The following is a 15,748-nucleotide window of genomic DNA, read 5'->3' as shown; positions in this document are numbered from 1 at the left end:
CACACACACACACACACAAAATTAATTTGTTTTTATTTTAAGCTATTAACAAATGTAGCCTAAGCTTTGTTTTAAAACAGGAAATTTTGTCTGAAAATGTCATCTAGCCTAAACAATGCACAAAGATAGATGGATTAGGAAGAAAAAAACTTTCCTCAAAGTGAGGCATCGAACAAAGGGACATTGTCTCATTGTAAATCTTTGGTGAGTGGGACACCATGCAGAGTCCTCCATCACTACGTCAAAGAGGAGGAGGGAGTCAGTGGAAGATGTTCTCATAAGAGAATATCACCTCCTTAGCATTTCAGCTTCCACACCCCGCGTTATCCCCACCGCGCTCCCCCATGCCCGCCTTTGTTCGCATCACAACAATCCCTGAACAGATGGTGCTCTGCTTGGGAATCGAGTGACAGCCACCGGCTAGCAACCAATCGCCTGCTCGGGAATCAGCTGACTCGCCTGGACAGCGCCAGGTGCTGTCATCATATTTTCCTTGGCGACGAAGCCCGGGTTCCACAGTAACACGGAGACGCGGCGGATGGGAGCCAGTCAGCGGATTTCTGTTGCAAGGATCCATGCAAAACCTGACCATGCGCTTGGCGAAGGTTGCACATGCATATTTGCGGAGTGGATGTAACGAAATGATGCCGCTGTAATCGTTAAGCAGTTCATCATACAGAACTTATGAGCGACGTGATGGTGTTTATTATCTATGGATTTTCTTTAAGTGCTCATTCTTCTGTTCACAAGGACATAGATACTGTATCTATACTGTAAGTGCATGAACCAGTCAGAGCGGAGGGAGGACTTCAATGCCATTCGGAACGTGTACCAAGCCAAAGAGGTATGTTCAGATATATTTTGAAGCATTCAAATAGCTATTCCCTTTGCATATTAAACCTTAACCATGTGCAACTACATAGGTTCCATCAATAAAAATAAAAAAACTATAGCCACTTACACTTATTCTGTAATAATGAGCTGTGCAACTCAGCCCAAAATGTGTTACCTTGATTAGATGAAAATAGATGGTATCTGTGTTGCTTTGCTTTTGAGGCTTCTTTTATGGATTGGATGTATGGCAAGCCAGTTTAGCATTGATTAATTTAACTACTGTCTCTTTTCATATTAACACTTACTTATTTATGAATAATACTTATTTATAGAATTATAATAAATAGTACTTCGTTTTTTTTTTTTATTAGTAAGCAATCCAAGTCAGTTTCACTTGCAACTATTAGATATAGGCTATTAGTACTTAATCATTAGATACTAGGAACTTTCCCAATATTTAAATGTTTAACAGAATTCAGTTACAAAATTCTGCAAATTGTTACCAGCAATAGAATAGTTATGTGATACTATTAGGATAGCTGACTAGTAGCCTATTAAATACTAGTTTGTAGGGGATTAAATGTGCATTGAGTAGATAGTCAATATTGGATAACTTACTGGTAATTACAATATAACTACTAATAATGTAAAAATAAGTACCAGTAAGATCAAAATTGATAATAGTTAGTTTTAAGAAATAACTGTTCAAATGGCTTGCCATGCGGCGTGATTTACTGCATTTAATAGCAAGGACGCATTGGCTGTTGCTTGAGATGTTCAAGGGCAAAACGTGTGGGATTTTTCATAATTTATGGTTTGTTTATGAGTTCACACAATCCATGCAGGGTTTGTCAGAACGATAGTGTGGTAAAAGATAATGCCACAACGTATGTATGCTATGGAGTAAGCAGAACGTGACGGGAATGGGATACGGTCGACTTTTTAAAAGCATTGTGTAAAACATGAATGCAAAACTGCATTAACTGAATGGATAAAGCATTTGGTTGCGTACCACAGTTTTAGGCTACTTCTAATTCTTCATAATTATCCCGTTTGTATAGTTTAAATTCTTCGCGGTGACTCGTTTGTTATATTTAGTCTCCTGAGTGTGATTTTACACTGTAATTGTGGCGGACATCGATCGCAAACTTTGATCTGATCACGTTATTGCTGGCTTACCGCAGGCGCGCGCATGGGGTCTGGTTGGCGATGCAGAAATGTGATTTGCATCTCAATGTCCAGGCACTCTAGCAGATGTTTCGTTGCTTACTCATTCGAAATAAGACGCCACAACTTCCATAGGAAAGACAATAAACACGGGAAGACGTCTTTTAGTCAGGGAAGGATGTATAATGAGGTTTGAGGAGGGGGTTTGTATTGTCCCTGGGGACGCCACCCCTTGTTGCAGCTGTTGCGTCTGTTGCAGAAGTTGTTTTCTGACATTTGAAGAGAAGCGTCCTCATAAGCAACAACAACGCAAGGGAAAATGTCGGGCATATTATGAGATGAGGACAATAGCGTAGGCTGCAGGTGGTTACATCTTTGAAAGGTATGTGGAAAAATGTAAGATTTTTTTAATTTGTGGAATTTAAAAAATATTTTTTAGGATTTTATGCTTCATATAGGTTTTTTAATCGAAATATGAATTCATATTATATAACGAACATTTTATAATGTAAATAAAAATAGGTGACAGTCGGTGAAATAAAAACTCTTCTAGCAATATTATTTTTCGAAATGATATAGCTCTTGTAGTCATGTTTACCTGTTATATTTATAGAAAACACTACTGTATTGTTTGAAGATGTGTGTAGAAAGCCCTTTTATATATAAATATATAAAAGTTTTTTTTTCTTTGTCATTCAAATAGTCATTGAAATATTATTATGTCACTTCCATTACCTTGTAGACTGTGGTTTATCATGATATAAGATATTATAGACAGATGTAAGGCGGTCTGGAGCTGTAAAAGGCCTGTTATTGTTTTTTTCCCATAAATGTGCATGTGAATGTATCAGTCTGTTGATTAGAAGCAACAGTGGTCAGTTCCATGTGAAAAGAACAAGTCTGGCTCTTGTGTTGGTCACAGAGATAAAGAGTGGAATAGACCAAGCAGCTGTTTGACTAATTCTGTGACCATAATCTGGTTCAGAAATCACTTTGCAAAGGATCTGTTTGGACAGCAGGTGAAGGAGGAAAATGCATTCTGCTCTTATAAATAAGACAGGACTGTATGAAATGTAATTATTCTGTTTTGTAAGATCATTCATTATCAATGTAATGCATTTTTAAATAAAATAAAATTTAAATAAAATATATACATTTAAAAATAGTTATGTATTTAGATATGTATTTTAAACAGCATTAGTAATGTACAGATATGAATTTTAAATTTATAAACTAGAAGAAACAAAAAAATTGTTTGTTCACATGCCATTATTCTAGGTTTTAGTTTTAGATATTCCAAATTCTGGGATTCACTTAGCAACATTTAGAAGTGCTAATAGTTGGAAACTGAAATGGGACCTTTGGGGACTCCTGTGCATTTACTCCTCAGCACTTATCCTTGTGTAGTGACACAGAGACTCAATTTGATCGGCAATCAATGTTTTTATGCCATTCACAGTAGTCCCCATCTCTACAGCACAGTACCGCCCATGCCATTACCCCACAGTTCAACCCTGGGTAAAGCTATGATTCACCATGCAATTAATAATACCCCTCAGATTAAGAGTTGGCAAGCGTAAAGGGTCTTGGATGTTGGATGTGAAAAGATCTGCTCTCTTGGCCCTTTGCAAACCCTTTTTGATCCAAGAATAAAATTAATTACCATTAATTTCTCACTCACTTTCTGTGAAGGTGTTCAGGAAGTGAATCCTTTGGGGAGATTAGCAAAGAAAGGGCTGTGGAGTTAGAGACAATTTATTTTTTATTTTTTTGTGGTGGTGTCAAAAGCCATTTTAGCAGGCCTTTTGAGTTTCTCCACTTGTTTATTTGGACTTTCGTATTGTATGCTGGGAATGTATTTCCAGTGTTTCCTCTGCCGCAAACTGTGTGCATATAGAGAGTTAGAAAAGCAAATACAGTTTATTTTAAGTCATGTAGGCTGTGAGAAACATCAGCACAATCAGCCCTGTTTATATCTGTAGCAACAAGAGAATGTTTCTGTTGCTATTCAGTAAGTGGCTTGATGAATCACTGAATCAAATCATGAACAACAAATGATGTGTTCTAATGTTTGTGTAGATCCTGGCCATTAGTAGCTTAGGCTTGTGTACCAATCCAAATACCCTTATTTTTTATACAAGCATGAACCCATTAGTGTTGTTTGTAGTAGTTAGAATATTGATTTTCTGCTGAGATTTAAAACCTGCACTTTACCATGCTCAAGTTGAGATTTTGAAAGCATAGTGAGGTCGCTTTAGTTAGAAGATAGGAGAATGTATCTTCATTACCTAAATATCTTTAGGGGTTGTTTTTACAGCCATTTTGTAAGTTTCATTGACAGACTTGTATGGTTGTAATCATCTGAGCTATTAGAATTTGAGGCAATTTCACTCAAATCTCAGTTTAGCTTTAGTGTACAGTTCAAGTAAAACTGCTAGCTTAAAGTATACATTTTCTTCAAACTTGAAAAAATAACCTGTCAGACACTAGCAGTACTGTGACCCATAGATCAGACGTGCCTTCAAAACAGAAGTCTCCGCTCTCTGCAGAGAACAGATCTGCATCTGTCGGTGATCTGAAATGGCAGGTGTTTCAAATAGGCTCCCATTGAATTTCACAGCTGTCATTTGTTAGCTAAAACTAGGGGAAGTTCTGGATGACAGGCTGGACAACAGGAAGCAAGCTGGCTGCAGAAGTTCACATAATGAGGTTGGAATGGCGTAAATAGCCATTAATTTGCCTGCAGATTTGGACTCAGATCCTGTTTACCTATAAAGAGTAAATATTTATGAAGATCATCAGGATGTTCTATTTGCGGTCCTTAGGCAAATGGTGCTTTGAGAAACATTTTGGTACATCACGTTTCTTCGATTCATAATTGCAGCTTGTACACACTTTACCTCAAATACCTCTACTAGTTTGTATTAACTTCCTTATGAGGTTTTCATTTTTAACCATCATATTATAATATCTAATGTCCTAATTTATAAAGCCATACTTTAAACATTTAAAGCCTCTGGGAAATTTTAAAACACTATGCATCAACATTAGTTTTACATTGATAACAAGTTTGGCTGCCAAAAGATCAATAGAAGGCTCACAGAAGACTTAATGAAACTGAAGTGATGTCTCTGAACTACAGACAGACAACTAGGCCTTAATCTAAAAAACATGGAGCTGACATTGTGGCTTAATTTTAAGCCCCAGTATTCTGTCTTAAATGAAATTGTGATCGCTGGATTACTTTATCCTACTTACTGAAAAGGTTTTGGCCTCCACTTTGGTAAATACTGCTATTAAGAGCTGAATCTGAGATTGACCTCAATATTAGTAAAAATGAAACGTAATTCATGTGAAAATGGCAAAATATAAGGGCACATATGACCCATTGTTTACTGATTTTAAGCAATGGAAAATACTGTAACAGTACTGTATATTTAAACAGACTGAAAATTTCCATCATTTACTCACCCTAATGTCGTTCCAAACCTGTATGACTTTCTTTCTTCTGTGAGAAGATACTCTAAAAAACTCAGTTGATTTATTTCTTCCATACAATGAAAGTCAGTGGGATCCATTGTTGTTTTGACCCCATTGACTGTCAGTGTTTGGACAAAAATATTATTCAGAAGATATTTATAGGTTGGATATGTTACAATGATGAAAGAATTAAAAAAATTTGGGTGAACTATCCCTTTAAGAGACTGCTTAGACATCTTGGAAATTGAGTGTCATTAAAAGCATGGATCATATTCTGGTAAAAAAAATTGTTAGTCGCTACTTAAGTCCTTCTATTTTTCTTTCCTTTCATTTATCTGCCCCTCTTTAAATTTTACAGAAAAGTTTAATCTTCCATCTTAATTACCTTATTAAGATATTTCACATGTCATTGTGTGATAATAATGTATTACAAGCTAGATAATTACTGTAGATAATGTATATTTAGATTTTTCTTGTCCAAATCCATGCAATCAACTGAATGAAGTTCTCCCTCTGATTGACCTTTGCAGTGTTAAAATAGTGAATTGCCCTTAAATTATTGTTGGTTTCACTCCCGTTTTTACTAGTTTAGTTCCGCTTTCAGTGTGAGGTGTCATTTTGTATTGCATTACGAAACACTTTAAGGACGGTGCTGATATCTCCGATAACACAGGCCGGGTCCATCTGTGTACTACACTCTTTTATGAGAATTGCTGATACTGGCAGTTACAGTCAGCTTTCATTCTAAATTGCCCTGATGCTCTTTTGGCCACAGGGGGGAGATCAGGCCTCTTATTGATTTCCAATCTCACATTAAAGGACTCATTTACACCAGCTGTACCATGTTTCCTCCATTCATTGTCATGGGGGGTATGAGTCTTAAAAACCTGTCCACGCTTGTATTTGTTGGTGGATTGAACTTCATGAGAGACTCCATAGCTCTGAAGTGAAGTTGGCATGTTGTTGCCTCTTGTACTGTACATATGATGTGGGTGATTTTTTTTAATATCTTAGGTCTTTAAATCGTATGCTTTTGATAATTGCAGTTAAAACATGAACAATGCTGAGCAACGTTTGCGGAGGAGTATATGTTCTTAATGAAGGTGGTATTTGGCATGGACCCTCTGGCTTGTGGTTTGTGTGATTGAATCAGCATTATCACCATATGGGATAACAGATGCCCCGTTCACTGCTCTGTCAAAGGCACAATAACATGCCACCTTTGTGTGCCTATTGCTTGCGATGGATGCTTAATATGCTTGGTTATTTCATTCCAAACTTCAACAAAACTCCTTCTAGTAATCTTCAGTAATCTAGGACAAAACATTTTCTGCAGAATCAAGTAAAGCTTACCTGATTTGATAATGTTGATTGATATGGTGGTTGAGGAGATTCCCCCTTCCATGTAAAGCGCCTTGAGTATACCCAGAAAAGCCCTATATAAATGTAACGAATTATTATTGTTATTATGTATTACATGGTTCACATTTGCATAATATCTTATTTTTATTTTGTTTTATTTACATGAATGCTGCAAAGGTATACTGTAGTTATTTAACTTAGACGGAAAACCATTCTGAATCAGTATTATGGTAATATCTTGACAGGAAAGACTGGATAAATGTATAGAATTATTTCTACACCTCAGTAATGTTCGGTCTTTGTGTACAATAGCAATTGTTTGATCACCTGAGAAATAATATTTCCTTCCTTTTCGGTCAGCCTTTCTTTCCTCTTTGATTCACCCCTTCAAGCATGTCAGATTGCAGTAAACAAAAGCCCCTCTCTCTGGTTTTCACATATTACCTTTATACTCATATACTGGTTTATTCTATATGTTGTATTTAGAGGAAAAAATATCAAGCAATTATTGTACAAATTAAAACAGGTATTTGTAACTGTATTCTTTCACAAAGTTCGGCAAATCTCTTTCCAATTTACTTGCTTCTGAGAAGTTTTATTTTCATTATTCATAATGCTTAGTTTATTTAGCTATTTTTGTGTAATCTACAAACTGTTTATCTGTTCTAACACTGTTTTATAGTTGAAAATGTTTTAACTAAAACGCTTAGATATATTCAAATTATACATGAATATATATAATTTCTGTTTCATGCAAAATGTCTGTCATTTATTTACTTGTTTAAAATATCTAAAAAAAATCTTTAAAACAAGATTGGTTTACTTGAGAAAAAGTGCAAAAGTGTATTTTTGCAAGTCTTGAAAATAAGATATTTTTCCTTGTTTATTCTTCAAACAAGTGTTGTTTCAATAATATATTTTTTACCTAGAAAATTAGACAAAAATTAAAAAATGTTAATGCAATGTTTGCTTCAGTCATGTGCATTTGTGCTTTAGTCATGTGAATTAAAAAAAAATTCCATTGTTTGAATCCATACTTTCTGCTTTCATCTCATATACTTTACGTTTATTTGAATATGCTTATATAAGCTTATATAACATAACTTTTCATGTCATGGAATTGTTCCATTGATTGTTGTAACACAATCTTTTCTGTTTGTTATTTTTCCTATAGGCCAACTCTCCAGTCTAAGGTTCACACTGTGAGGAAGTTTCAAACCTATATGAGCCCACGGGAACTACACCCTTTTAAATCGTTCGGAAGCTCTTTGACTTCGCTGTTCAAGCTTGCAGAGGGATAAAAGGACTGTTTTGCAACACTTCTATTGAATGAGAATCTCACCTCACCATCTCTTTGGTGCTATAGGAATTCCAGCTCAGATCTGAAAGGGATAAACACGTACAGTCAGAATGGCAAGAGGGACATTCTTTTTTGTTGTGCAGGGCCAGATTTGTTTCTTCCTGTTTTTGGCTTTACTTGGCCTCTCTTCAGTTCAGAGTACAGAATGTCCGCAGCTTTGTGTGTGTGAGATCCGGCCTTGGTTCACACCCCAGTCCACCTACAGAGAAGCAACTACCGTTGATTGCAATGACCTTCACCTTACACGCATCCCTGGGAACTTGTCCGCTGACACACAGGTGTTGCTTCTGCAAAGTAACTACATTGCCAGAACTAGCGAGGAACTGGAGCAGTTACTGAATCTCACAGAACTCGACCTATCCCAGAACAACTTCAGCAACATCCGTGATATTGGCCTGACCAACATGTCACAACTCACGACGCTTCACCTGGAGGAAAACCAAATAGTCGAGATGCCTGACTTCAGTTTGCAAGACCTCACCAATCTACAGGAGCTGTACATTAATCACAATCAGATCAGCTCCATTGCACCCAATGCCTTTGCCGGATTGCGTAACCTTCTGAGACTCCATTTGAACTCCAACAGACTCAAGGCCATTGACAGTCGTTGGTTTGAATCAACCCCCAACCTGGAGATCCTGATGATTGGGGAAAATCCTGTGGTCGGCATCCTAAATTTGAACTTCAGACCCCTTACCAACTTGAGAAGCCTGGTCCTGGCAGGAATGGAGCTTACTGATATCCCAGGCAATGCGTTTGTTGGACTAGACAACCTGGAGAGTCTCTCCTTCTATGACAATAAACTAGTTCGGGTGCCACAGACTGCTCTGCAGAAGCTTCCAAACCTGAAGTTCCTGGATTTGAACAAGAACCCAATACATAAAATTCAAGAGGGGGACTTTAAAAACATGCTAAGGCTGAAAGAACTTGGCATTAACAACATGGGAGAACTTGTGTCTATTGATCGCTTTGCCCTGGATAACCTCCCAGAGTTGACCAAACTCGAAGCCACCAACAACCCCAAGTTTTCCTATGTGAGCCGTTTAGCGTTCCGTGACTTGCCGTCACTAGAGAGTCTAATGCTCAATAACAATGCTCTAAACTCCCTCTACCAGGCTACGGCAGAGTCCCTGCCCAACCTGAGGGAGATCAGTATCCATAGCAACCCGCTACGCTGCGACTGTGTAATTCAGTGGATGAGCTCAAACAAGACAACCATTCGATTTATGGAGCCTCTTTCCATGTTTTGCACAATGCCACTTGAGGTTAGAGGTCAGCATGTGAGAGACATACTTTCTCTTGAAACTTCAGGCCAGTGTCTGCCCATGATTTCTCACGACACATTCCCCAATCACCTCAACCTAGACATCGGGATGACGGTAGACCTTGACTGTCGTGCTATGGCTGAACCTGAACCGGAAATATACTGGGTGACCCCGTCTGGTAACAAAGTCATGATAGATACAGTGTCCAATAAATACCAACTCAGCAGCACAGGAACTCTGCGCATATCACATATTCAGGTGGACGACTCTGGCCACTACACCTGTGTGGCCCAAAATACAGAAGGAGCGGACACTCGGGTGACTGCCATTCGAGTCAATGGAACTCTCCTGGATAGCACCCAGCTTATGAAGATCTACGTGAAACAAACCGAGTCCCACTCAATTTTAGTGTCCTGGAAAGTGAACTCCAATGTCATGACGTCCAATCTAAAGTGGTCGTCAGCCACCATGAAAATCGACAACCCTCACATCACCTATACAGCTAAAGTTCCTGTAGATGTTCATGAGTACAACCTCACACACCTTCAGCCTGCTACTGAGTATGAGGTCTGTCTCTCGGTCTCCAATATCCACCAGCAGACCCAAAAGTCATGCGTCAACGTCACAACCAAGCACGCCACATTTGCTGTGGAAATCTCAGAGCAAGGCACCAATACGGCTCTGGCAGGTGTCATGGGCACAATACTGGCCATCATCAGCCTAGGCTCCATCACGGTGTACATTGCAAAGAGATGGAAGAGGAAGAACTACCATCACTCCTTAAAGAAGTACATGCAGAAAACCTCCTCCATCCCCCTAAACGAACTGTATCCTCCCCTCATTAACTTATGGGAGGCAGACAGTGAAAAGGACAAGGACGGTTCTTCAGACACTAAGCCGACACAGGTGGACACAACAAGAAGTTATTACATGTGGTGAAGCTTACCAGACTTTTGTTCTTCTTTAGAGCACAAAGACACATCTTTACTTATTTGTGCAAAAAAATACATGGATTTCATTTTTCTGCTTTGCTTACTTGCAAGCAACTATTCAGACTGATATCTCTGACTTTTTAGTAGGGTGTATTGCCTTTTCATCTTCTTTGACTTTCAATATGGCAGCTTTGTTTAGCTTCCGAGACATGTTAGTAGCTGTGCTTTTTCTTTTTTGTTCATTATATTTTCATAGCACAGCATAGATAATGTCAAGGATTGACTTTGGGTCGATTGATGCTGTAGTACTGTATCTGATCCAATATTGATATGTCTTTGGCAGTATTCATAGAGAATGCATTGTTTCTTTCTCTCTTGCGTAAGACAGTTTAACTGTTGTGCACTGAAATATATTAACAAATTTGTCTTTGACTCCAGTGTAAGCTGACAAGGTGAGTTTAGACTTGATACACTGTCTATTGAAAAATGTTAGCAATTGTTCTGTAATGTTGTATCAACTATAATTTGAACATTTTGGATTTTCTCAAAAGCAATTTTTGATTTAGAACTTAACTTTGCAGATTTAAGAATTGTAAACCAGCAATAGAAATGTGAATGTTAAATAATTAGGTAGTAGAAAAATGCTTTTTTTTTTTTTTATTACTCAGATTCTTCTTTTTTTAATTGGCTAGAATCTGTTAATCATTTAATTTTGTTGTAATTTACACATGCAAAATATGTTGCATATTACAGCGCAAACAAAAATAAAATACAGTTTTGTTCTGATATTTTTTATACAATGATTTTCAAGTGTCATTATTATCATTTTCTGTTCTATCTTTTGTAATTATTATTTCAGACATCTTATTTTCTTATTTCAGCTTGGTTTTAATCAGCCAAATGCTACGTCTCTTGCTAATATCAAACATTCGCAGGCTTCAGTACATGAATTACCTAAGGAGATTCATAAATTCAAAGAATTCCCCAAAACTACATTAAAGGGGTATATTGAGCCTTTGAAACATTGCTCATGCCTGCAGTTTGATTGCCTCTTTGCAATTCAATAGCTCTCCAATGGGAAATTATGACCCATTCACAAATCTGGCCTAGAGACTACTAATGCAATCAGTTTTTACTTATCAATATAATTATTGGAGTGGGAAATCTCTAACAAAAGGAGAAGACAATTTCTGGAAATATCTTTAATCAATGAAATAAGACTCCCACCTTTGGTGTCAAGGATCCTTGCTATAGGCCTATACATTGTATCACATTTGGTTATGCATTTACTCTCTATAGAAATATCTATTGTTTGATAGAATATTTTATTAAACTAATCTCTAGAATAGGCTACTTGATTCTGATTGGTCAATCGCATTCAGCTATTTTCTAATTATAAAATAATTTCAACCCATCAATATTAAATGTCCACATATTTATTGGTGAGTATGCAATAAACTAATGAGGTCAGTATCCCAGTTGATTGATCACATTTAACAATAATTAAGGAGAAACGTTCAATCAATCAGTCAAATCATTCAACTGTCAGATGAAGTTAACGGTCCCATATTGTACACCTTTCTGGAGTTTTATTTTAGGTTTTGATGTCCTTAAGAATATATATTTGCGGTATAAGTACCAAAAACCATCTCAATATATTTTTTACAGCTCCTTTCTCAGGAGCTCTGCCAAGAACCGGTCGATTTTGGCCTGTCTAATTAATATTCATAAGCCTCTCGTCTGATTGGCCGGTTGTTTTCTGAGTGACGCACGGACAGGCCAACCACAAGTGACTAGGGTCTTAGTGATGCTCAGCTCACAAGTAAGGTAAATAAAACACCTGTAATGATGGTGATAAATTATTTGTTATTAAAGCATAAACATTCACAAACAACTGTTAATTTAACATAAAAGCAAGCATAGGCAACTGCGTGCATGGTTTGGCATGACAGAAATAGCGTAAAGTGCGCTCCCATAATAACCGCTGACATCTCAGTTCATCACAATCTCACAAAGCTCTGTTATTATCAATGAAGCTGACTGCACAATAAATCTTTCATAATGTCAACACTTCGTTTGTTATAATCAGAGGATTGTTTTGAGCGGTGAGTGGATTCTATCTTAAATGCATCTCATTGGCCATTGCGTTCAAGAAATCAACACATATGTCTGTGATTGGCTACATTGCTCAACGCTGCAAAATAGAAACTCGTTCTGTCCTGTAAATGTTTTTATTTAGTTTAAGTTATTCTTGTTGCTTTTGTGCAACATATGAATAACAATTTATTTGTTTTTAGATGTTTTATTTTTTAGATGTTTTGATTTTGCAGGAGTCCCGCGATTCCGCAAATCTTTTTATTCTCCCCGCAACCCGCACACACACCTTACGCCCACACTCGGCCATCAAATCTAGTCCCGTATGGCGCTCGTTTTGTGTCGTTCGGCGACGAGACTGACCAGCACGACAGATAACACACGTGTATACGTGCGTGTACGTCTCCATTTGTTTTATATGGAGACGTACACGCAAATATCACGTCACGTAGACACGTCAATAACGTGTAGCTGTTGATCTTTACAGACATGACGGCGGCGTCACGTTAGAAGTTAACGTGTGGATAACGTCTGAACGTCCCGCGCCGCACTCTGTTGTGTTGGGTCCCGCGGGAGTGCAGGTCTCTAGCATTTTCTCGACATGTTTCCGTGTTGTTGCTCAATCAGCAACGATGTTGTCTGGGGTTGGGCAAAAGGAGTGAGGGATGGTGGGCAGTGCTCAGGGTGGTGACTGAGAAGTTCTGACATCACATTTTTACGGAAGTCACACAACGGCTCGTGAAAAGGCACAGCTACTTTATACAGGCTGTGTGCATTTGTCTGTGGATTGACCGTTTTGAAACTTATATGGTAGTTACATAGCCCCTAGACCTCTATTATAATGAAAAAAGCCAGGAAATTTCCTTTTTGACAATATGGGACCTTTAAGGCTATACCTATCTTACAGTTTCTCATAATTTCTTCCTTACCAAAGAAACTTTTATCAGCAATTACCAGTTCATTTCATCACAGTGAGAACATTACTTTCTAATGAAGCTCTTTTGCCTCTTCGGGGACATAACCTATACCTCTTTCATGAGCCGAGACTGAAAGATTGCTAGACTCAATACGTTGAGCCAGGTGAAAAGGACTCTGAGGAATAATTAAGAATCACCCACACAGAGCTAAGGATTTGCCAAAGATTAAACTGGAGGAGGTTCCTCCTTGGGCTGCTCAGGTATTTAATTGCTTTCTGTCAGCTACCCTTGACTTCATGCCAAGTGTTCTCATACTGACAGGATGCAATAGTCTTGAAAAAAAAAAGATGAATTGGTGACATACCCAACAATATTAGCCTAAGTGTAATACAGTAATCTAAAGTTGATATATGACTTTATATTTTATTGTTAATTTTTCTCTTTTTATACAAATAGAAATAAATACCAATAATAATAATTCAAATAAAATCTGCGCTACTTGGTTTGCAATAATGATAAGAAAATGCCAGGTCATTTTCTTTATAGGCTCGATTTTTAGGTATAAAGTTTTGTGTCTTTTAGTATCAAAATCAGGAGTGTTGCAGCAAGTAAGTGTGACAAACATGTGGACTATCATCAGGTCTGGACAGAAACGATTTAACAGGTCGTCCAGGCTGTTGCTCCTCAGTGTTGATAAAAAGGGAGATCTTTCTGATGCCGCCGAGGCTGTGAAATCTCCCCAGGGAATCCCATATTGATCTGACACAACTGCATTGATTTTGTTTTAAAAAGGCCAATTTGAGGAAAGTCATGTCAGTCTGTTAGTCAGTCAGTCAAGTCACCTTTATTTATAGGCTATAGTGCTTTATACAATACAGATTGTTTCAAAGCAGCTTTACAGTGATAATAATGCATTTTGGCTGTTGTTCAGCTGAAGTCAGTTCTCAAAGTTGATTTAGTTCTGTTGTAAAGATCATCCATTATTAAATTAGTTCATTTCATCTATAAAGCAGTTTAGCAAAAAATGATTTCATCGTCCAGCTCAGTTCTGTTCTTATACAACAGCGTCAGAGAGAATTGGAAACATAAGTGGAGCATTATTTTACCTGAACCCAAAAAGACTGTAGCTGAATTGATTTTTCTGATTACCCCTTTTTTGTTTTAGCTTGAATTTTTCAATTGAATTTCAGTTTACTTATCTCTTCTATGATTGCAGTCATTGCACTCACAATATTATATACAATATATAATTATTATAATGATGATATCACAAGCATGGCCTTATGGAATGGATGAGGTGTGCCGTTGAATCTGCACCAGCATCACGCTTATATAGCTGTAGATATAGGTCATCACAGTCACAGCTGTTGGTTAAAGAGCATAAGAGATGGTTCACTGGAGCTGGAATAAATTAAATGACCTTTCATGCTCCTCCAACAAGATTTTTCCATTAGGACAGATCCATTTCTTATGCCCAGCCAGCTGACTGGAGGGATCTCTTAAGTAAATTGGCTCATATAGATGAAGATATCTATTTGCTTGAGGTGGAGCTACAAGCAAGTGTACTTGACCTGTTGACTTGAGATTGTAGCCACTGCTTTGAGATTCTAAACGACTAGAATAGGGGCCGGTTATGAGCTGGAAGCATGTAATATTACTTTGTAAATATTAAAAGAGTGTCCATCCTGCCATTGATGTTGTCGACTTTTGAAAGGGTAGGAAATATACTTTAAATGTCACTGAATGTCATGGCTTGTTCTAGCAGTGTTCAAGTCTTGATCTTGACTGCATACTGTTCTTGGTGTTTTGGTCTAGTTCTTTTTAAAGTCAACATAAAAAAGAAGTTGCAATAGTCTTCTCTTCTCTATTGAGACACATATCCGAAGCCCCTTTCACACAGAGATTCTGGAAAATACACTGATAATGTGATCCCAGGAATTTTACTAGGTCCCCACCCTGGGACGTGTTTGCGTTCAAATAGAAGGCACTCTAGCAATTCGATGGCAATTTTCTGGGATCAATGCGCTGTGTGAAAGTGGCTCGAGTGAAACAGCTTCTCGGACAAGAACATTTTTAGGGCGGGACTTGATTTTGTCCATCAGGAATTGATTGGTTGGTTGTGGTTTGCTATTGCTGTGATCTCATGTGAGTGACAGGTTTCCCCACCCTCTCACAAGTAATAAATAAATAATAATAAATATTATTATATTTATTTATTATATAAATAATAATAAATACTGAAATATTCTATAAAAAAAAATTCATGGTGACTTTAAAACATAAATTCATTGTTTACTGCACGATTGCTTTTCATTTACTCTGTATACATTTTTTATT

The 15,748-nt window shown here is 37.5% G+C and overlaps 1 protein-coding gene across 2 annotated transcripts; it reads left to right on the top strand.

Annotated features, from left to right (window-relative positions):
• Positions 1-515: 515 nt before the first annotated feature.
• On the top strand, positions 516-11,195 carry lrrn1 (leucine rich repeat neuronal 1). Of its 2 annotated transcripts, none has more exons than XM_084425834.1 (2): positions 516-844; positions 8,018-11,189. In XM_084425834.1, the coding sequence occupies exon 2, from the start codon at positions 8,254-8,256 to the stop codon at positions 10,405-10,407; it is 2,154 nt and encodes a 717-aa protein (XP_084281960.1). In that variant the 5' UTR covers positions 516-844; positions 8,018-8,253; the 3' UTR covers positions 10,408-11,189. The 2 variants fall into 2 exon arrangements, with proteins under 2 accessions (XP_084281960.1, XP_084281961.1); XM_084425835.1 differs by lacking the exon at positions 516-844 and adding an exon at positions 2,079-2,383 and having other exon boundaries at positions 8,018-11,195.
• Positions 11,196-15,748: the final 4,553 nt, after the last annotated feature.

The sequence above is a fragment of the Rutilus rutilus genome, assembly GCF_951802725.1.
Source record: "Rutilus rutilus genome assembly, chromosome: 12".
Taxonomy (NCBI): Eukaryota; Metazoa; Chordata; class Actinopteri; order Cypriniformes; family Leuciscidae; genus Rutilus; species Rutilus rutilus.
Note: the sequence above shows the minus strand (reverse complement) of the source record. Positions and strands in the feature narration are given on the sequence as shown.

Coding starts and splice junctions, on each gene's coding strand:
- lrrn1 (XM_084425835.1), top strand. CDS start 8,254: ATGGCAAGAGGGACATTCTTTTTTGTTGTGCAGGGCCAGATTTGTTTC.